We start from the raw sequence: 21,384 nt of genomic DNA, 5'->3' as shown, positions 1-21,384 counted from the left end.
CAGTATGTCACTTGTGTAAAAATTACAGGAGATACTTTTATATTCTGTCTTGGTACTAAATCTTGGCTGTCCCGTATTTTATACTCACTGTGCATCTCATTTGGACTAGCCACATTTCAAGTGCTTAATAGTCACATGTGGCTACTTTGTTGGACAGCAGACACTAGTTAGCAATGCCAATAAAAATTAGTTAAGATCTATGTAGTACTTTATGATTTCCACAACCCTTTTGATATATAAATCCCATGTAAATCTGAGTAGGTTGCTGTTTAACATCTCCATTTCATAGAGGAAAAGCATCAGCAATTCTGTGTACTTTGCTCAAGGTCATCCACTAGCAAATGGTGAACTCAATTCTTATATTCAAACCTTTCTTGTGCTTCCTTTTCTAACAAGAATTACAAAGGGAAAATTTAATATTATCATATTCATAGATCTGAAGGCTCTAGATCCAAGGCATGAAAAGGAACAGTTCTTTCAAAATCTATCTACACTTTCCTCTTCAAAAATCCTGCCAGTTTAATCTCACCGGAATATTTTACTTCCATTATTCTAAAAATGTGTGCTTTGAATAAACACTTTCCAGGTCTGAAGTACTATGGATGTAAATGATACAGGCGGGCTTAAAAAAATCCTACCCGTCTCTGATATGCTCTATGATATAGGGCTCTACTTTTAATTACTCTTAGGGGTTAAACTGAAGTGTTTCAGAGTCCCATCTAGGTAAGATATGAAAAGACTCCTCTTTTCCAGTTTAAAAAGCACATATGCCCCAAATGTTCAAAGCATAAACAGATCCAGTTGGCTGTCAGGAGAAGAGGCGCCTAGTGCTCAGCAGGCATATCCGGGAGATGGGGGCGGAGAATTGGGGCAGGCTAGCCTGAGAATTGGAGAAGGCAATGGCACCCCACTCCAGTACTCTTGCCTGGAAAATCCCATGGACGGAGGAGCCTGGTGGGCTGCAGTCCATGGGGTCGCTAACAGTCGGACACCACTGAGCGATTTCACTTTCACTTTTCACTTTCATGCATTGGCGAAGGAAATGGCAACCCACTCCAGTGTTCTTGCCTGGAGAATCCCAGGGATGACAGAGCCTGGTGGGCTGCTGTCTATGGGGTCGCACAGAGTCGGACACGACTGAAGCGACTTAGCAGCAGCAGCGGCAGCTTGAGAATTGCCCTGCAAAGCTCCTCTCCCTAGACTGATGTTCCTCAAGAGATGCCAGTGGCAGCTGACTGCCTTCCTAGCCCAAGTTGCTGCCCAGAACCGCCTGGAGATGCCCACGGAGGTGCGCAGGTGCCCAGGCTTGACTCCCAGACCTGACTAGTATTGTCCCCGTCCGACCTCCCTTTCTCTGTCTCCACCCCTATAAAGAGAGAGAGCTCAGTGGTGGCTGGAAGGTAACAAAAGGCTTCTAAAAACCTGTCAACAACCAAAAAACAATCAGTCGATCTAAGAAAGAAATGGAAAATTTTATTCGAGCCAAATTTGACGATTATAACTCAAGAAGAGCATCTCAGAAAGCTCTAAGAATTGTTTCACCTGTTAGAAGTCGAAGCACAATAATACAAGTTTTTTGAAAGACAGCTGTACATTAAATGACATATTATTGACAGTTTACGGAATCCAGATCTAAGTGACATGTGACACCCCCCCTACCAAGAATAAGTGTTATCTCTAAGGAGTCGTCTTACTGATGCCAGAATTTTGCTCTTCATGGTTAAGCAGGTATTTCTGCCGAAGAGGAGGTTCACGGAGGCTAGGTCCCTGCCTAACGCAGATACACAACGCACAACAGGTGGGGGAGAGGAGGCCAAAGGGCAGATAAAACTACCAAATCTGCTAGTTTGCCCGGCAGACTACAGCCTCCAAGTAGCCTCCACAAAGAGCCCAACTTTCTCTGTAAGACAGCAAAAGCTGAACGCTCCCTTCTCGGCTTACAAGGACAACCTGGAGGGCTTTCTCGGTCTCCAGGCAGCTTCTAGTTACTCTTGGTTACGAATATTCACACAAGTGAAGTGTAAAGTCTGCGTGTGTACTCATGGGCGCATGGTGTGACTCTGCCATCGTTGGGCATGTGTTGGGCATCTGTTGAGACTTCCAGGGATCCGCGATCCCACACCGCGAAGGTGCTCTGCCGACCGGCGTCAAGATCAGTTTCACCTCCAGTCTACGTGGCTCCCAAGCTTTGCGCATGCGCGAGGCGGAGCTGCCACCACCTTCCGGGCAGTGAGGGGCGAGCGAGGCGGTGACGGGTCTGGGTCGGGGCGGGGGGTGGGGTCTGGCCTGAATACCCCTTTCGGGCTCCTGCACTTGGGATCCCGTATCCGTCTCCAGAAGCAGAGCGCAGGAGGTGGGGAGGGAAGCTGCAGCAGCCGCCGCCGACGGCACTGTCCCGCCGGGTGCACCAGCGGGACCTGCGGCTCCGCGGCTGAGGGCGGGCCGCGGCGCCACGCCCCACGCACGCGCGCCGGGAGTCAGCTGGCCCGCAGCGGTGTTCACGTGACGCGGAGTGGTGCCCTGCGGCCTGGAGGGAGCGAATCGCAGCCGGGAGGGAAGCGAACGGCGGGCTCCGCGGTGACGGTAGCAGCAGCATGGTTACGCTGTACGGGGGCGTAGAGGGGTGAGTGCGGTCCGGAGCGGGGAGGCCGGGAGGGGCGTCCTGGGCGAAAGGAAGGCCGTAGCCGGGCCGGCAGGCTGGTGACCTCCCGCCTCAGTGAGGGTTCGGTCCATGCCTCACCTGGGCTTTGGGGCTGCGGGGCCTTGCGGAGAAGGAGTGTGTGCAGGCGCAGCGGTGCCCTTGGGGGCGCCGTCAAGTACTTTGCAGGCACTGTTTGCCACGGCCACACGCCGGGGTGGGTCCTTTGTGTTTTGTGAGGAAACACGCCCCTTTCTCGCACGAAAGACCCACTCCACCGGAGTTCCGCTGGAGCAGCTCTCTTTTTTTCCATTCCTGCTCCCGAGAGTTTTGCAGAGCAGGTGTCAGGTGTGAAGTTGTTGGAGTGGGGGTGGGGAGCGGGAGTGTGGTGGAATCCGGAACAGTGAGCTTTGCCAGAAGGTATCTGGTATCTAAGGGTCATCACAGGTGGCGCAGTGGTGAAGAATCCACTTGCCGCTGCAGGAGACGTATTGGATCCCTGAGTTGGGAAGATTCCCTGGAGGAGGAAATGGCAGTCCACTCTAGTATTCTTGCTTGGAGAATCCCATGGACAGAGGAGCCTGGTGGGCTACAGTCCATAGGGTTGCAAAGAGTCAGACACGACTGTGCGCGGGGACTAAAGCTGGGGCGGTCGGAGCGCTAGCCTGTCCTGATGTCTGAAACCCCTCCATTCTTTTCTTTTTTTTTTTAATCCTCCCCGTTCTTACTGTCACTTAAGGCTCCTCACACTAGATCCAGCCCTCTTGTTCTTGCATATTTCCTGCTGTGAAGCTTGTCTGCCAGACTTTTGTAATAACTTTTCTCCTTGGTATCACCATGGGCAAGACTTTTGCCCTGTCTGGGCTTCAGTTACCACATGTGTGAAGTGAGAAGAGCAATGAACAGAATGATCGCCAAAATTCCCTGCCAGTGACAAGTTCTATGAATCTGGGTGTGTCAGATCAGAGCAGAGAGTGGCTGTTGTCTGAGCTAGAGCATTTTTTAATCTGAGCTTGGACTGCTTCTATAGCAGTCACATCTCACTGCAGACACATGGACCCCGGAGTCTTCTCTTTCACATGCGTGGTTATGATCAATCTCTCCTGCCCTGTATCTATTGCAGTTTTTAAACTAAGTACAGTTTGTGTTCATCCTGGTCTTATTCATGTGTAACATATTAAACCTTTTTGCCAGTTTGTTAAGAAGTTCTTTGGGGACAATGTGCCACCTCATGCATTAACTACCCCTTGAAACTTCTTGTCATCTTTGAGTTTGATCAGCAGGTATTCAGTGTCCTCTTCTGATAGTCCTAGAAGTACTGATCAATAAAGAAACATACATCACACCACCACAGACCTCCCTCCAAACTACCATGTCCCAGCATTTGACCATTTAGTTGCTTAAGCAGGTATTAACTCTCTTTCCCATCTGTCACTGTCTCTCACAAGGGTGACTTAAAGACCTTGGCAGCTGAAGCTGCTAAAGGCAACCTTTAGCTATTGTGAGAGAAGTAGAGAGACTTGCCGTTCCTTTTATCTACCTGTGCCAAGTTGAGGGTAAATAAATGATCCAGAGCTTGACCCCATGAAACTTGTAGTCTAGTGAGAGGCAAACAGGAAAACAGCTTAACACACTAATACAGAGGAGCCCGGGGTGGGTGGGGTGGGGAGCACTGACACGTCTGAACTAATGGAGCTGTGGTGGCTGGCCACACATCAGGGGTTTCAAGGCAAAGGGTCTTGGAGGATAAGTAGGATGCCCCGGAGGGAAGCTGAATGGGAACTGCATTTCGGAAGTCCAAGAGCATAGCAATCACTCAGCCACAAAGGAAGGTTTGGGAGTGGTAACTGGGTTTGCTGAAACTATCTCCCTTACACTGGGCTCTGCCTGTGACAAGGACTGCACAGGTTTAGCTGTTATCTGCAGGTTTTTCTGAGTTAAGACTGAGTGCCCCCTTGTGTTCTCTAGGGGAGGCACACGATCCAAGGTCCTTTTACTCTCAGAGGATGGGCAGATCCTGGCAGAAGCAGATGGACTCAGCACAAACCACTGGGTAAAGGCCACACTGAGGGGACCAGTGGGCTTGATTGTGGTTTTATTCTCTGTAAGTCCTGTTAATCTGGTGGCTGGGGGCTCACTTAGCAGCCTTTGGGGCAACACAGGTCACGCGTGCCTTTGTAACGCCTCCTTCCCTTGATTGGGGCCAGCTGATCGGGACAGACAAGTGCGTGGAGAGGATCAACGAGATGGTGAACAGGGCCAAACGGAAAGCAGGGGTGGATCCTCTGGTTCCTCTCCGAAGCTTGGTGAGTCTGGGTAGCGCTTGGGAATTAGGTCACAGCGATGCTGAGACAGTGAGTTTGAACTTGAGGAGTCTGGTGACTGCAGAGGGAAAAACACGTACATTCTTGTGGCTGCATTGTCACCTACAAGCCACAGGATTGGAAGAGCACAGGGCTTTGGAAAGCCTTGAGGCCTTGGTTTGAACCCCAGCTTTGTCACTTAGCATCTGGGTGACCTTCAGCACGTTACTTATCTTCTCTAAGCCTCCAGTTTCCTCATTTGGGAAATGCAGATAACAGTAGCTACCTCAGTTGCTGGGAAAGTAAAATGACGTGCTACATCCCAGAGTGGTTCGCACAGAGCCTGATACATGAGCGCTGATTAAATGTTAGCTAATATTCCTGGCTCAGAGCTTACTTTCAGGTCACTGTAGCTCTGGCTTGTCCCTGGACGTGTTCGTGAGATGTCCTGCAGGCATGGCCAAACGCCACGCATTCCAAACCAAGCTCCTCTCTTCTCCGCTTGGTCCTCTGCCTGGTTTTTCTAAGGGTGCTGTTGTCCTTCCCAGCTCCAGACCTGGCGGTGTTGAATCCCTTGTCTTGTCCATGCTCAGTCCCGGTTCTTGCAGCCTCAGCCTTCTGAGGAAGGAGGAAGGAGAACTGGGCTGCGTGAACAGGGAAGGCCCAGCTGTAGCAAGCAGGGGCAGTCATCAGGAGGGGAGGGGGCTGAGAAAGGAGCTGGGTCTGGGCCTGTGCTTGCTCACTCACCTCCCACGTGGCCTAGGGCCTATCCCTGAGCGGTGGGGAACAGGAGGACGCGGTGAGGATGCTGATGGAGGAGCTGAGGGACCGATTTCCCTACCTGAGTGAAAGCTACTTAATCACCACCGATGCCGCCGGCTCCATCGCCACAGCTACGCCGGATGGTGAGGAGGTGGAGGGAGGGGTGAGGTTGAGAACCGGTTTTCTTGGGGAAGCCCCTTTAGCTGGCAGAACTTGACTTGCAAATGTCTGGGGAGCAGCCTCCACCATGGCCCCCACTCCTTTCATTAGCAGAAGCTTGCTAGAGCAAGGACTGGGCAGAGGCGGGAGGGCAGGAAGGGTATCTTCATAGGAAGTGAGACAGGAGTCAAACACAGGAGTCCGCTGCAGAGGAGGAATGGGCCATGCAGTGATGAAGCTGGCTGGGGACAGCAGCCAGTGCTGAAAAGACTGGGAGGCACTCTGTTGGGAATGTAAAAGCTATGGGATCATGAGATGGCCTGTTTTGCCAGCTGTACCATCTTGGAGAAGTTACAGAACTCTCTGAATCCCAATTTCCTCATCTAGAAAATGGGGATAATTGTATTCTTAAGGTGGTTTAGGGCCTTGAATGAGTAGCGCCGTGTGAACAGGGTCTCACACAACCCCTGGCACATGGCAGGGACTCAGCAAAGCAGGTAGTCACTTGAAGGCTGGCTGGGCATGGAGACACAGACTTGGATTCCTCTTTGGAGAAGGGCTCTATGTGACTGGAGTTCTTTTGAGACCTAGGCCCACCATCTTCAGGCAGGAAACTAGCTGGGCTGGGTTTTCTCCCCAAAGTTGGGTGGTGATCCCTTTGCTTGGGCTGGTTTCTGTCCATCCTTTCGTCAGTCGGAAGCTCTGAGCTCTGTGCAGAGTCAGCCACACTGAGCCTCCTGTGCCCTTTCCAGGTGGGATCGTGCTCATCTCTGGGACAGGCTCCAACTGCAGGCTCATCAACCCCGATGGCTCTGAGAGCGGCTGTGGCGGCTGGGGCCACATGATGGGAGATGAGGGCTCAGGTGAGCTCCCGCCGACTGGACCTGTCCAGGGTCCTGGACCTTCCCTCCCTGCCATTCCCCATCTTCCTCTCCCCTCAGCCTGAAGACCCCTGGGGACTCTTGGGGGAACAGCGCCTGAATCTGAGCACAGGGTAATGACGAAGATCGTAGAGATACAAATGCTGGGTTAGTGGCAGGCCCTGCTCTTCAGCAGTAACTTGCACCCTGGACTCAGATTCATGCCTCAGCATAACAGCTGTTGCTTACCTATGTTGACCTTTGGAGTTCTTTGGAGGGAACTGACACTATGAAGGTTAAGGCCGTGGAAGTCACAAGATGCATGCTAGTCTGCTAGCGGGAAAGGGGTATAGAAACTCCTTCCACCATCACCTCTTTATAGGTAGCAGGTGAACGTGTTCATGAAGGCCATTATGGTCTAGTTCCTGGCAGTGACGACAGTGGTTTGAGGGGCAGCTGGCTGACCCGGTCTTTATTTGGGGATGGGAGCGAAAGTGACACAGCTTAACCTGTTCTGTCTCCCCCCTCCAGCTTTCCCTTCTATGGATCAGATACAGTTTAATTAGAGGACCCCAGGCTGGGAATCGGGGCACCTAATTCTCTGTAATACCCAACCCTGTCTAGGTCTGACTGTCCTTCCCTGTGAACTTGGGGAGACTGCCCTGTCTTCTTAGTCCTTTCTGCTCTCTGCAGCCTATTGGATTGCACACCAAGCAGTGAAAATAGTGTTTGACTCCGTCGACAACCTAGAGGCGGCTCCTCATGACATTGGCTATGTCAAACAAGCCATGTTCCACTATTTCCAGGTACTTGCACCCAGTAAACATGCCCGTGTGGATAGGACAGTGGGAGACGGAGCAGGAGTGGGTTCGGGAGAGGGACTGGGTGGGCCAGGGGAAGTCGGGGTGAACTGTGGGTCAGAGCTGGAGGATGGAGAAGTCGTCAGTGGGGACAGGATTCAGAATGAGGTGGGTGCTGCTTTCCCCGAGGGTGTCAGGCATGAGGAGTGGGGCCAAGCTAGACTTCATCCTTGGGCAGCTAGACTCTGCGGGGAGGTGAAGGCAGATGCCATTTTAGGCTGCAAGGAGAGGTGCAGGGTGAGATTGGGAGCCAGTGCACACAGACCCAGGGGCAGCAGGTTCGGTCTGATCAGGTCCACTGGACCGTGAGCCACCTCTGGCCTGTGTGGTCAGGGAGGAGAGCCTGTTAAAAAGGTGGGCAGGGAGAGTTCTTGGGAAGGTACAGCCTCCCACCCAGGGCGGCAGGATCGACTGCCCTTGTCTGGGCTGTGCTCGTTTGCAGTGGGTTAGGAAGCAGCTGCCTTTAGCTGCACTAGAGGTGGAGGTGGGGAGAAGGGAAATCAGTTTATTTGCTAGACATCTCTCTGGCTGAGGGCCCTACGAGCAAGCAGGGGTCTCACCTGACCCAGCAGATTGCTGAACTCCACTAATATGTCTGCTCCTCCCTCCCTCATCCTTTAGTCATTAAGTCGTTACAAAGATTAACTGACCGAGGGTGTGTAACATGCTTAACATGCTCAAATTTTAGTGCCCCCCCCTTCCGTTTTAGTAATGTTGTCTAGGGAGTCCCTCATTCTTTGGGACCTTCAAAGGCATCACAGGTGTGTAAGTTTGTTGTGATAGAAGATGGACCTGTGGTGAAATACATGTGGGGAAAACAAATCAGTTTCTTTTTGATCTGCCCTGTGCCATTTAAGGGAGAGGTGTGGTGAGCAGTAGTCATCAGCACCTGAAGAACTACAGAGCACTCTTTGGTGAGACCAGGCTGCTCTGCGTCGTGTTCAGGCAACCCCTAAAGAGAGTAGATGCCATGCTGGGGAAAACACAACTTTTCTCAAACGACGCATCTCCAATCCTTCTACTCTCTCAAGCTTAAACAAATATTACTCCAGCTCTTCTAACAGGAGAGACAGCAGGAAGGCCACCTGGGCGGGCTGGCTGGGAATTTTCCTTTGCCTCCGCTGACTGTCTTGTGCCCTCTCTGTCTCCCAGGTGCCAGATCGGCTAGGAATCCTCACCCACCTGTACAGGGACTTTGATAAATGCAGGTTTGCTGGGTTTTGCCGGAAAGTTGCAGAAGGTACTGGAGATGGGGCAGGGTTTTATCTGATTTTGTTCTGCAAAGACCTCCCTATTTGGAGGATGGAGTAGGATTCAGATGGGGATTGGAAGTCAGTTTGCCTTTGACCAAGTGACCTTGGTTTTCTGCCACCATGGGCCTTGGTTCTGGTAGGCCACAGGGTGGAAGCAGAAGGACGCTCAGGTTGTGTGGACAGTTGTTTTATGTTGCCTGTTTCTCTTCCTGACAGCTATCAGGGCTTGTGCAGGCTGGATGTCTGTATCTGAGACATTCATGAAGCAGTTATCCTTTGGGAAAATCTATAACTTTCTTTTTTAACCAGTGATACCCAGAGTACTAGGGGAGCACACAGAGGTTAGGCATATTTGGTTGGTTATCAGGGGAAGTTAAGCGAGGTCTCGTGTGTCTGCACATTGCTTTTTCTCCACTGTACGGTCCACACTCCCTTCATTTCCTTGAGGCTGATTCCTGCAGCCTCAGGGCATTGTAGGGCCCCCTTAGATCCTGCTGGCCTGAGGCCCTTTCAGAGCAGAGCCAGGAAGGGGCTGGGCTGACCAACAGCAGACTGTTGGAGGTGGGTGGGGGGCCCCGACAGCAGTAGCAGCTGGCTGTTCAAGTTCTGGCTTCCCAGAGCTGAGAAACCCGCAGGGACAGATTGAATGACTCAGTGAAGTTAGAGCACAGACCAGGCACCAGTGTTTTGTCCAGGGGGGCGCCCTTTCTTGAGTGCCTGGAGTGAGCCACCTCTGTGCAGGACACTCTTCTAGGGTGGAAGTCCCTGGACGGGGCAGGGGCAGTGAGGACGAGAGGCCCGCCTGAGGCTGGCTTACCACCGGTCAGCACGCAAGCCCCGACTCCTGACTGAGCCTCTGCTAGCCATTGGCTCTCCCCCAGTGGCTGCCCTGCCACAGAGAAGGTGGGTGAACAAGGTGGCAGCCCCCTTGATGCTCACCCGCTGCCTTTCTTCCTTCCCACCCAGGTGCTCAGCAGGGAGACCCCCTTTCCCGTTACATCTTCAGGAAGGCCGGGGAGATGCTGGGCAGACATGTGGTGGCAGTGTTGCCTGAGATTGACCCGGTGAGTTAAGGGGGGAATCGGAGGTTGGGAAGCTGCTGACCCAGATCTGGCTCTTTCCTGTTAGGATGAGGTTGTCCCATCAAACTCTGTGTAAACTGGATACAACTCTAAAGTAATGTAGGGTATGCGGAAAATTCTGTGGGAAGTCTGTAACCAAACAATGGTTTGGCTCGGTGCCTGCCCTTCGAGGCTGGTCCCGTGGTGTTTGTATATGTAACAGATTGGCTGACTGTGGGGTCTGTGCTGTTGTGACTAGTTCAGTCCTGCTTCTGTCCCTTCCCCTCCCTTCTTTCCTTGCTCTCTGTTGCTCCTCAACCCATTATTGCTTTCCCTTCTTTCCCTCGCCTTTATGAGTTTATTTTCCTCCCTTTTTTCCTTTTCCTCCAGTCCACCTTCTGGCTCTCAGCTAGAGGGAGAGTGTCTAGGGTAGGTTGGGTTGGTCCTAAAAAACTGCCCCCTCTGGCACTGGTGAGGCTTGGTCGCCCCCAGTTTCCATTTCTGCTTTCCGCCAGGTCTTGTTCCAGGGAGAGATGGGCCTTCCCATCCTGTGTGTGGGCTCTGTGTGGAAGAGCTGGGAGCTGCTGAAGGAAGGTGAGCATAGGCTGGGGGGCCCTGTGGGGATGAGCAAGGGCGAGGGATGGGGCTGGAAAGTGGGTGGCCTGGGCAAACTGCCTGCCTCGGGGAGGACTTGAGACCTGGGCCCCGAAGCCTGGACAGGCTACTGATGTCTCAGGCCAAGACCCTCAACCTTCAGTCTTCCAGGGAGCCTTTTTTCACTGTCCCATCCAGCTTCCTCGAACTCTTGTAGGACTTAGTAAATAAGCCCCACCTTTTAAAAACTAAAGACAGATCTAACTTGAAGTCGGAGCTTCTGACCAGCATGTCGTGACAGCCCAGTCATTATAACCCTACCTCGAAGGGCAGAGGGTGGCTTGTGTTAGGTGGCTGTGTGGTTTTCATGACACCGCAGTAGCTCTGGGACCCGATGGAACCCCCAGGTGGCAGGGGGGCCGCGGGCTCCGGTCTCCCACAGCCATCCCTGGGCCGCCGCTGCCTGCTGCGCCACCTGTGAGGGGTTTGGCGTGTGGGTCCCCACAGGAGGCCTCTGAACCTGGCTCTCTGCTTTGCCTCCCTCTGCCCCACCTTTTTCCTGGTCTCTTAGCTCTGTCTTCTGCATTCCTTCCTCCAGGTTTCCTTTTGGCGCTGACCCAAGGCAGAGAGATCCAGGCTCAGAACTCCTTCTCAGGCTTCACCCTGTTGAAGCTTGAACACTCCTCCGCCCTGGGCGCGGCCAGCCTTGGGGCCAGGCACGTCGGGCACCTCCTCCCCATGGACTACAGCGCCAATGCCATTGCCTTCTACTCCTATACCTTCTCCTAGGGCACCAGCCCCGGCTCTACCCTCTCTAAGCCCAGTGGACATCGGGTGCTGGAAGGCAGGAGGCTTTTTCTCCTTTTCCTTTTTTTTGTAAAGAGAGAAACACATATAGAAGAAAATAAATGCACTTTAACCACTCCCCAGCTGGATTGTTACCAAGCACATTTGCTGTGTACATCCTCAGCTTACTTGCCAGCAGGTATACCAGAGGGCTCTGAAATGGTTTTAGCTTGGGATTTAAAGCCCCATGCTCAGGTGCTTGACCTGTGGTCTGCAGTCTCACCACACAGTTAGATAATCCATCTGTGTGCTGCCCCCACCCCTCATGCGAGATACTCATATGCCACGTGGCTGCCAGTTAACCTGTGATCTCAATTTTCTCCTGTCAAACTGGGTAAAAATCCTTGCCTGACCATGTTTAGTAGAACAAAGTGTTCTCCATGGGGAACATCACCAGGAATAACCTTAGACATATCATACCTCTCTTGATAGTTCCAGTAGGATTTAGGGGACAGCAGACAGTTCTAATCTGGAAGAATTGTTACCTCACTGGATTTTGGATTTAGAATCTGAAACTATTAGTGAAGAATTTAAATAAGACATATTTATGCTCTTCAGGGAACAGCTATCACTTCATACCATTGTCAGGGCTCTACTATTCCAGCTGAACAGTGGAGGTCTTGGAGCACAGTGAGGAGCACTGGCTGATTGACTTTAGTGCCAACCTGGTGGCTCAGACGGTAAAGCGTCTGCCTGCAATGTGGGAGACCCGGGTTCAATCCCTGGGTTGGGAAGATGCCCTGGAGAAGGAAATGGCAGCCCATTCCAGTACTCTTGCCTGGAAAATTCCATGGACTGAGGAGCCTGGTAGGCTACAGTCCATGGGGTCACAAAGAGTTGGAAATGACTGAGCAACTTCACTTTCACTTTTCACTTTCATGTTCAGTTCAGTTCAGTCGCTCAGTCATGTCTGACTCTGTGACCCCATGAACCGCAGAACGCCAGGCCTCCCTGTCCATCGCCAACTCCCGGAGTCCAGCCAAACCCATGTCCATTGAGTCGGTGATGCCATCCAACCATCTCATCCTCTGTCATCCCCTTCTCCCCCTGCCCTCAATCTTTCCCAGCATCAGGGTCTTCTCAAATGAGTCAGCTCTTTACATCAGGTGGCTAAACTATTGGAGTTGCAGCTTCAACATCAGTCCTTCCAATGAACACCCAGGACTGATCTCCTTTAGGGTGGACTGGTTGGATCTCCTTGCAGTCCAAGGGACTCTCAAGACCAACACCACAGTTCAAAAGCATCAATTCTTTGGCGCTCAGCTTTCTTTATAGTCCAACTGTCACATCCATACGTGACCACTGGAAAAACCATAGCCTTGACTAGACGGACCTTTGTTGGCAAAGTAATGTCTCTGCTTTTTAATATGCTGTCTAGGTTGTTCATAACTTTTCTTCCAAGGAGTAAGCGTCTTTTAATTTCATGGCTGCAGTCACCATCTGCAGTAATTTTGGAGCCCAGGAAAATAAAGTCAGCCACTGTTTCCACTGTTTCTCCATCTATTTGCCATGAAGTGATGGGACTGGCCAACTCATGAGTGCTTACTGAATATTAGTTGAAAAAATGAAGGCAACACTGAAGTGTACAAGGTCAGATGTGTTCCTGTTTCCTTTGGCCAAAGGAGATGTGATGGGGTAGCTTATTCTCCAGTCAGGCTTCTGCAGTACAGAAGGTCGTTAAGTCGTAAGTGATTTTTAATGAGATTCTCCTTTAAATTTATAATCTCCTTCCCTAACAAGTTAGGATAAATTAATGGAATTCCATACTGCCAAGCCGTTGGGAATGCATGTGTTCATCTGAGCTCAACAGCCAAGCAAGACAGCTGGGAACAAAAACTGCACTTGAAGAGGCCAGCATTGCCTCACTACCTGCGTTACCTCATGGACAGCATGGCCTCACATGCGCCACCCCGTCAGCAAGCATTTACTGAGATGTCTGCCAGCTGTGATGAGTGCTCTGAAGGTTTTTAATACAAAGATTAAAAATGAATGATACCCTTATACCAACAAAGTTTGGTGAAAATGTATGGACTGTACTGTTTACAGTATCTGTACTTTATTATACTTAAATTTTGAGTGAAAGTTCTGGACGATGCACATCTTAAAGGCTGTGAATCGTTCAGGCCTTGTATAGACATAACTGCAGCATCTCAAAAAGCTGTAAATAGGTAAGTCAGAGTTTTAGAAATCTGATTGTAAGAAGGAGGCAAAGAAAAGCGCTCAAAACCCATAGGCTAGGGTCTGATCCCCTGATCTTTCTACCATATAAAATAAAGCCTCTCAGAGAATCAATGGGAGGTTCAAGCAAGGTGTAAAGAGTAACTTACCTCCCCAAGAGCAGGAATGATGCCTGCTTATTAACGTCAGCAGCCCTGGTGCCTAGAACAATGCCAGGTACCTAGCAGGCTCTCAGACTTGTTCAGTAAAGTAAGAAGTGAAAGTGAAGTGGCTCAGTTGTGTCCAGCTCTTTGCAACCCCATGGACTGTAGTCCACCAGGCTCCTCCATCCATGGGATTCTCCAGGCAAGAATACTGGAATGGGTTGTCATTTCCTTCTCCAGGGGATCTTCCCGACCCCTGGAGGAGATCGAACCCAGGTCTCCCGCATTGCAGGCAGGTGCTTTAACCTCTGAGCTACCTTGTTCAGTAGTTGAAAGGCAAATACAGAATCTGTTTACTTGTTTTCTAGAAAGGAGTAAGTTTTGCCCAGGAACAGGAAAAATAACAGCTATCCTTCAAGCTCAAGGATTTCCTGTTACTGCCTCTGTTCAAAGGTACTCATATTATTGCCAATATTACTACCCTGTATTAAGTGCTGATCATATGCCAGGTTGTATTTGAAATTATATGTGGTCAAATTTTCACAACAGCCCCAGAAAGGTGTTATACCTTGACAGATAAAACAGGTTCAGGCCAGAGGCACTAAGCGATGGAGATGGGATTCACTTAGGTCTGACTTCCAAGACAATGCTTTTAATACTTCGTAACACTTTTTAGAGTGGGAAATTGTGCAAATAAAACTGATTTCATATTGAGACAAAATCACACACACACATACTCTCCTCTAATATAATGACCCCACTGAAGGAAAAACAGTACCACTGCCAGCAAATGCATTTTATTCTCATTTTAATGAGATAGATTTTCAACAGCTGCCACTTTGTATAGCAAATTTTTTAAAAAGTAACTTTTTTCCATTTTTGATATGTTTATGAAAATTATTTTCTTCAATTTTAAAGCTCTGCCCCTCCCACAAAGAACTGTTAACAACTACCATGTAATGTATACATAGGGAAAAAAAAGGAACAGAAACAGCTTTTAAACACCTGAGAAATAGGGGAAAAGGTCCAAAGTCCAGGCCTGGGCCTGCTGGAGGTGCTGAGCTGCCCTGGCACTGTCCACACCAGCAGATGCGTAGGCTGCGCGCAGACCCGCTGGGATGCACCACTCCCTTTCTCGTGACCTCCTCTGCTGGCTGTCCTCTTCTAAATCGATCCGACAAAGGCAGCATGATCTTAACACATGTTCAGCTTTGTAATGGAAATAACATTGTTTAGAAAGTTCAGAGATTCTTCCCTCTAGGTGAGGAGAAAAACATATCCAACGCAGTATTGATAGTTTCATTTCTTTCCGCTCAAACACATGCTCATTAACTTGTTAATTATCAGATGCTGTTAATTATGCTGACATAGACAGCATGAAAGTCATACAAGAAATAAGATGCAAAATTATAAAAATTTCTGCAGCAGTTCAGGTTCCTCGTGGAGCTTCTGATGGCAGAGCTGGTTCTGATAAGCAGTTCCTTTGACATGCACACCAGCTCCCCCATGAGTCCTGTGTTCTCAGGGTTCCATTTAGACCCCAAGAAGTTGAAATCCAAGTTTAGTAAGACTCCCTGCTGACAAAATGTGGTATATCCATCAATGGAATATGATTTAGCAATAAGGAACAAACCAGTAACATAAATTGTATGTCATGGATTAACCTCAAAAATACACTAAATGAAGAAAGCCAGATACAAGAGACCAGGTTGTATGATTCCATTGAGATTATGTCCAGAAAAGGCAAATTTATAGTAATAGATTAGTGGTCGCCTAGAGCTAGGCAAGTACCATGCTGCTGCTGCTAAGTCGCTTCAGTCATGTCCAATTCTGTGCGACCCCATAGACAGCAGCCCATCAGGCTCGCTGTCCCTGGGATTCTCCAGACAAGAATACTGGAGTGGGTTGCCATTTCCTTCTCCAATGCATGAAAGTGAAAAGTCACAGTGAAGTCGCTCAGTCGTGTCTGACTCTTAGCGACCCCATGGACTGCAGCTCACCAGGCTCCTTCATCCACGGGATTCTCCAGGCAAGAGTACTGGAGTGGTCTGCCATTGCCTTCTCCAAGTACCATGGGTACCACGTAAATAGACATGAAGGATCTTATTGAGGGGATGGAAAGGTTCTAAAACAGAATTGTATGTCTGTGCCACTCAGGAAAGTTATTAAAATCACTGACTTGTACACTTAAAATGGGCAAACTTTATGATAATACGCCTCAATAAAGGTGTTAAAAAAAAAAAAAGTCCCTGTCATGCAAACCACCCATCAAGCATTAAACATTTCCGAAGGCCCACAATCAACAAGAGAGGATTCTCAATTAGTGTTGAGTTACAGAGTGAAAACATTTTCCTTACTATTTACAATATTAAAAGGGAGCCAGTAAGAAGACAGGACTGGGAAAGAAAGCTCAGCAGACCTCACAAATGAGACTCCTGATAACAAAACATAAAGGGCCTTTTTCTTTAAAGATGGTGCATCTGTTCCTTTGTATTTCTCTTCTGTCCCCTGGAGGTAGGGTGATGAACCTGTAACACCCTGTAGAGATCAGTGTAGTTAGCTGTCCCACTCTATGACACCCCCCCTCCCCCGGCAAAATCTGGACTGTGGATGGCTATGGAGGATTGGGCAGTGAGACCAGGCAGAGCTAGTGTGGTGAAGAACCTGACTGCCAATGCAGGAGACTTGAGAGACTTGGGTCCGATCCTAGGCTGGGAGGATCCCCTGGAGGAGGACATGGCAACCCACTCCAGTATTCTTGCCTGGTAAATCCCATGGACAGAGGAGCCTGGTGGGCTACATAGGACTGCAAAGAGTCGGACACAACTGAGGCGACATAGCACATACACATGAGTAGTGTGAACTCAGGACGCAGTGAGCCACGTTCAGAGGCCGTGTAGGAAACCTGAATGTGTCCCTGGGTCAGCCTCCTATTCCCCTGTCCTTAGTCACTAACGGCAGCTTCAAAATGGGAGAAATAGAAGATTAAAAACAGGGGGAAAAAAACCTTACTAAATTGTGACCAACCAAGCCTGTGGATGAAATCTGCAAGGCAGCAGAGCAGTGGCTGCAGAAAGTACGCTGTGTACCACATGGAGACCAGGAGAACCAACAGTCTGTGTGGGCAATGAGAGGGGAAACGGTTCACATGGTTCACATGGGTGACTGCGGGCAAAGGGAGGAGGAAACCAGCATTCCCGATGCTCACCAGATCTCAGTCAGTCCTCCTGCTCTCTCCACCCACTTCCCAAACTAATGAGCTCTACATCTACCCCGGAAGAGAGTGGCCAGGGATATACAGTCTTTCCCACATGCTTTCCAAATCTTGGTCAAAACTGTCAGGTCTCTGGCTGAGCTCATACATCAATGTAATCCAAATTAAACACCACCATTAAACGTGATGCCAGGATCCTTAGCGAAGAACACTTGCCCCCTCCCATCTCAGCAGTGTAGAGTCCTGGGCTCCTGGTGTTTACATACTGGCTTTGTAGCAGCACTACTGAAGAAGTTTCCTTTGGCTACCTCTTCACACAACTTTCCTCCCTGACATACATGAATTTACACTCTGAGGTCAAAGTGTTTGACTGACCTTACTTCCCAGCATCTCCAAACGCAAGACAGAACTTTGCCATTATAGTAATACACAATTTGAAAAATGCTGATTACCTCTAAAAACACTTTAAAGTCATAATTAGCATTGTAATTTTAATAAAAAGAGACCCAAGCTGTTTTCACTTTGGAAACTAAAGGTGCTGCAAAGGTCCAGCCTTTTCCTTACAATTTTCTGGGGTTTGACCTTATGTGATACCCTAAAATCAACTGCCACAGTCAGAAACTGGCCCAAAGACCCAAAGCTGCAGCTGCTCAGGCCTAGGCTGTATCCATCAAATTCTCTGTTGCAGTTCAAAGGGATGGAGAAACTAAAAGGCATTTGTTTTTTTCTTCTTGAAGAGCAAGATATACAATACTTTTCATTTTGGAGTTTTGAGTCCAATAACCACAAAATCAATCACTAATAAAATAAGACTGGGACCAGTCAGAATTGGCAATTGTTAAAAATACATGTTCTGTTTCTATACTTAAACTTCCAGTTGCCAAAAAAAAAAAAAAAGAGTAGTGGCTTAAATTCAACATCAAAATCATCACTTATAATACCAGCCTCATCCTGAAAAGAACGGATCTAGTCTGGCTTGCATCCATAATCTCTCCTATGAGGAAAAGTCTGAGTCCAGCCTTTCTTCACTGAAGACCCAGGAAGACCCACATGCATTTCCTGCTAAGGAGGTGGCAAACTGACTATAGCTGGACCCGTGGTCTGGGTGACAACTGTGCTCCCACCTCACAACGTAAAATAGATGGAGAAAAGTCAGAATGCAAGAGGAACCACTAGAAGCACAAACACATACATTAAAAAGGTGGTCACACTGCCAGCTGCCTCCTGATCCCAGGGTCAGCACACTGTGTCTCAATAGGACTGGACAGGCCAGTCCTTGGGTTCCGCTGCTTATCTGGCAGGAAGCTTTCTTACTCCTGACCAAATATGCCTTGTGAAATCATGCTGACATCCAAGATGAAACCCACAGCAGAAGGAGAAGCAAGCCACTTGGACCACACCTAACAGCTTAGCCTAGGTGTCAGAAGGACACGCCTTCGTCAGGATGAAGATCTGCTCCATGCAGATCCCTGAAGGACTTCCCAGACCAGCAGCCACAGAAAGAATCCGCGGTCCTCTTTGTGATGGAGACACCATGGTCTAGAAAACGGCTCCTGCTGTAATCCCAACACATTTTCAGCAGCCTTTAGAATTCTGAGCTCGGACAAGCTGATGCAGATTGAAGGAGGAACAGCAGTCCTGGAAGAAAGAGACCTTTGTTTCTACACTTCCAAGGTCCTCGCCTTATCAGAGGCAAACATTCCAGCTGAAAGCTGAAGCTGGAATTAAGACATTTCTTTATTTGCAGCCCTCCGTGAACACAGTTAAAAGAGTTCCAGTCTCTCAAGGTAGAGGCTTTGCGAATTCAGGAGCCCATCTGGAAATATGGGTTCGTATTTTCAATCTGACATTTCCCTGTGGCTGTTAGAAAAGTCAGCAAGGGACCTCATAAGAAAAAGGAGAAATTCTTAAGTGTTCCAGCCCTAGTCCTTTCCTTCCAACCTCTGTCCCATAAACACATACTGAATTTACAGACTTTATTCAAGTTCCATGATCTTTTCCTGACAGGCGGTCATACAGAGGGGCCACTGTTCTCCTCAGGCCCCTGCCAGTCCTCGCCCATCCTGGGAGAATGGCCAGGACCAGACACGCTCTTTTTCAGACCTGACTTTGCCAACCTCTCCAGCACACAAAGGCATCTCCTGGTGCCCAGTTTAGTTCCTTATGAGTATCAACAACAACAACAACAATAACCAAAACACCTGTGACCTGTGGGCAGGAAAAGAATATACCCAGAAAGTTCCACCTAGAAAACTCAAAAAGCTGGGCATGTGGGAACAGCAAAACTTTATAACTGCTGAAACTGTCCCGGCGCATCACACAGTCACAGGGTCAAGTGGGACTCACTCTCCGAGGCTTTTCTGGAGTTCTTTTGCATAATTCTGTAAGGTGGTGAGAACCATCAAACTGTGAATGGAGCTTCTTGCTAGCGTTCTGAAAAATACATGGACTTATAAAAGTTTTGTACATGGACTTATAAAAGGTTTGTACACAAACCTTTTTAAGGAAAGTTAAGATACAGGTGGACCAAGTCTTCACAGGGCTGGGAAAAACCTGTCAAAATGAATTTAAGACGATAACTATCAGGATTCAAGGATGATCTCTCCAGACTGAAGCTGATGGCCAGCACTGCATGCCTCTCACACACCTTTGGTAACAGTCTCTTCTTCAAAACAGAATAGGGTTCAGGGCAGAAAGGAGACAGGGGATTGGACACCATGAGAGACGACGTGGCAAATCCACCCTAGAACTCTTATACCTTGTAAATAATGAGTCTCATGGCAGCCGTAAACAGAGGCTCAAGAGTAGGTCAACAGTAAGTCAATGACTCAAGTGACACCACCATCCCAGTCCTCTCCTGTACTTTCATCAGCCATCAAAAGATGGCTGATGAAAGTTGGTTTATCAACCATCTAAAGTACTGGTAAACCAGTACTTTTAAGCCTGTGTTTCCTTGAATGGGGTTCAGGCAAGGAGGCACGGGCTCAGCAGGCTAGTGGTAATCCCCGCACATTGCAGGAAACCCCCAGGGGTCAGGGAGCTGTGTACTCTGGTTTACAATACCTGTTTCTTCCAACTGACCCTCTTCCCATCCAGCTCAACAGACTGAATATGTAGTGCTCCAGGTGTTCATTGCCCTTGGTAAGTAGACAGCAGGGTGGGGAGGGCATTTTTAAACACCCAGATTTTCTTGGTCAGCTTATTCTTTTAAACACACACAGCAGAACATTCCTGATGAGGGCATGAGGAAAGACTGCAATTTCCCTAAATCGAAAAGCTAATAAAAATAATAGGAAATTGCTTCAAATGAAAGTCAGCAGAACAAAAGAGAAACACTGAGAGGCTTGTAGAGAAAGACTGAGCACATCAGTCACTGTAGTCACAGTGCCAAGTTAAACCACTGCTCCCTTCCCCGCTGTGCACCCCCTGCCCATCCCACCCCCCTCTTCAGCTCCGCCTTTTTGTGCAGCACTGTCCCCAGATGTGGGGACATACAAGTCCTCCTCAACGCTTTCTGTCAGCTCAGTACTTCACTCCTGGTACAAATTCCTTGGCGTCCGGATTCAGGTTACTTTTGCTCTGAAATAAGAACCAAGAGATAATAAATCCCAAGGCAAGCTGCACTTTAGCACTTTAAAATTTATTTTCTCCTTGTTTATGTTATTACCAGTACCTTCCTCTCAGCCCAAAGGAGAGAAAAAAAGAATTCCTTGCAACTCAGGCAGTTATTCCTGGACTGTTCTCAGCGGCTCCTGATGGACTCAGCCCCTGCTAACCTCATTTTCTCCTCCCTGCTTTAGACTCCTGTTCCCTTCATGATGTTTTCATTAGAGGCTTGTTAACCTGGACTCAAAAAATAATTTTTCAGTTCACAGGTACCTTAACTCAATAAAAATCAGAGTACTCCATCAAACTAGATTGGTTACCACAATCCCTGTATTGTTTTTGTCTATCCTCCCTTTGCTTAGCTACTCTCTTGATTGACAAGATCTTGATCTAAAACCTCAGCAAACTGCCAGGCAAAATCATTCAGACATGAATTGTGCAAGAACAATGTCACTTACGGAATTCTGACATTAAGTAAACATGGAAGGCAGAGAATTCATTTATCTGGTCTTCTAATTATAAGTGGAAAACAGTCTCTTAGAAGTATATTCCTTCCAAAATGAACCAGCAGTTTTTATAACAGAATCATTCAAAACTATAAATACAGATTTGAGGGACAGTAAAAGAAAAGGACAACAGCAAATGATAATTTAAAACCAAACCTCTTCCATGTTCAAATTTTTATCCTTAATCCCAATTCTGTTTGGAAAATGCCGCTGGAGAAAATGAAAGTTGGTGACGCTGCAGCAATCACATTTCCACGGTGCTTTAAGAGGTGCAGCACATCTTCAGTGCACCCCCTTGTTAATGCCCAGGTGGTGAGTGAGTGAAGAAACAGTGACTCAGAGGGCGCCAAAGCTTGCCCAAGGTTGTTGGGCCAAAAAGAGAGACGTGACTCCAAATCCTA

At 48.7% G+C, this 21,384-nt stretch overlaps 2 protein-coding genes across 5 annotated transcripts in view; one reads left to right on the top strand and one right to left on the bottom strand.

Moving 5' to 3' along the window:
- The first annotated feature begins 2,385 nt into the window (after nt 1-2,385).
- Nucleotides 2,386-11,412, top strand: NAGK (N-acetylglucosamine kinase). Of its 3 annotated transcripts, none has more exons than XM_052648588.1 (10): nt 2,386-2,623; nt 4,607-4,691; nt 4,801-4,944; nt 5,705-5,846; nt 6,615-6,725; nt 7,416-7,528; nt 8,735-8,822; nt 9,802-9,899; nt 10,412-10,490; nt 11,089-11,412. In XM_052648588.1, exons 1-10 carry the CDS (start codon nt 2,595-2,597, stop codon nt 11,277-11,279), a joined length of 1,080 nt encoding a protein of 359 aa, XP_052504548.1. In that variant the 5' UTR covers nt 2,386-2,594; the 3' UTR covers nt 11,280-11,412. The 3 variants fall into 3 exon arrangements, with proteins under 3 accessions (XP_052504548.1, XP_052504547.1, XP_052504549.1); XM_052648587.1 differs by having other exon boundaries at nt 2,388-2,623; nt 4,607-4,742; nt 4,846-4,944; XM_052648589.1 differs by having other exon boundaries at nt 2,391-2,623; nt 4,846-4,944.
- A 3,036-nt stretch (nt 11,413-14,448) lies between these two features.
- The window catches only part of PAIP2B (poly(A) binding protein interacting protein 2B), a 47,083-nt gene continuing 40,147 nt past the window's right edge, over nt 14,449-21,384 (bottom strand). For both annotated transcript variants that reach the window (XM_052649753.1, XM_052649752.1), the window contains exon 4: nt 14,449-20,450. In XM_052649753.1, the coding sequence (XP_052505713.1) occupies nt 20,394-20,450 (57 nt within the window). In that variant the 3' untranslated portion in view covers nt 14,449-20,393. The remainder of the gene's footprint in view (nt 20,451-21,384) is intronic.

Source organism: Budorcas taxicolor, chromosome 11 (assembly GCF_023091745.1).
Source record: "Budorcas taxicolor isolate Tak-1 chromosome 11, Takin1.1, whole genome shotgun sequence".
Classification (NCBI taxonomy): domain Eukaryota; kingdom Metazoa; phylum Chordata; class Mammalia; order Artiodactyla; family Bovidae; genus Budorcas; species Budorcas taxicolor.
Note: the sequence above shows the minus strand (reverse complement) of the source record. Positions and strands in the feature narration are given on the sequence as shown.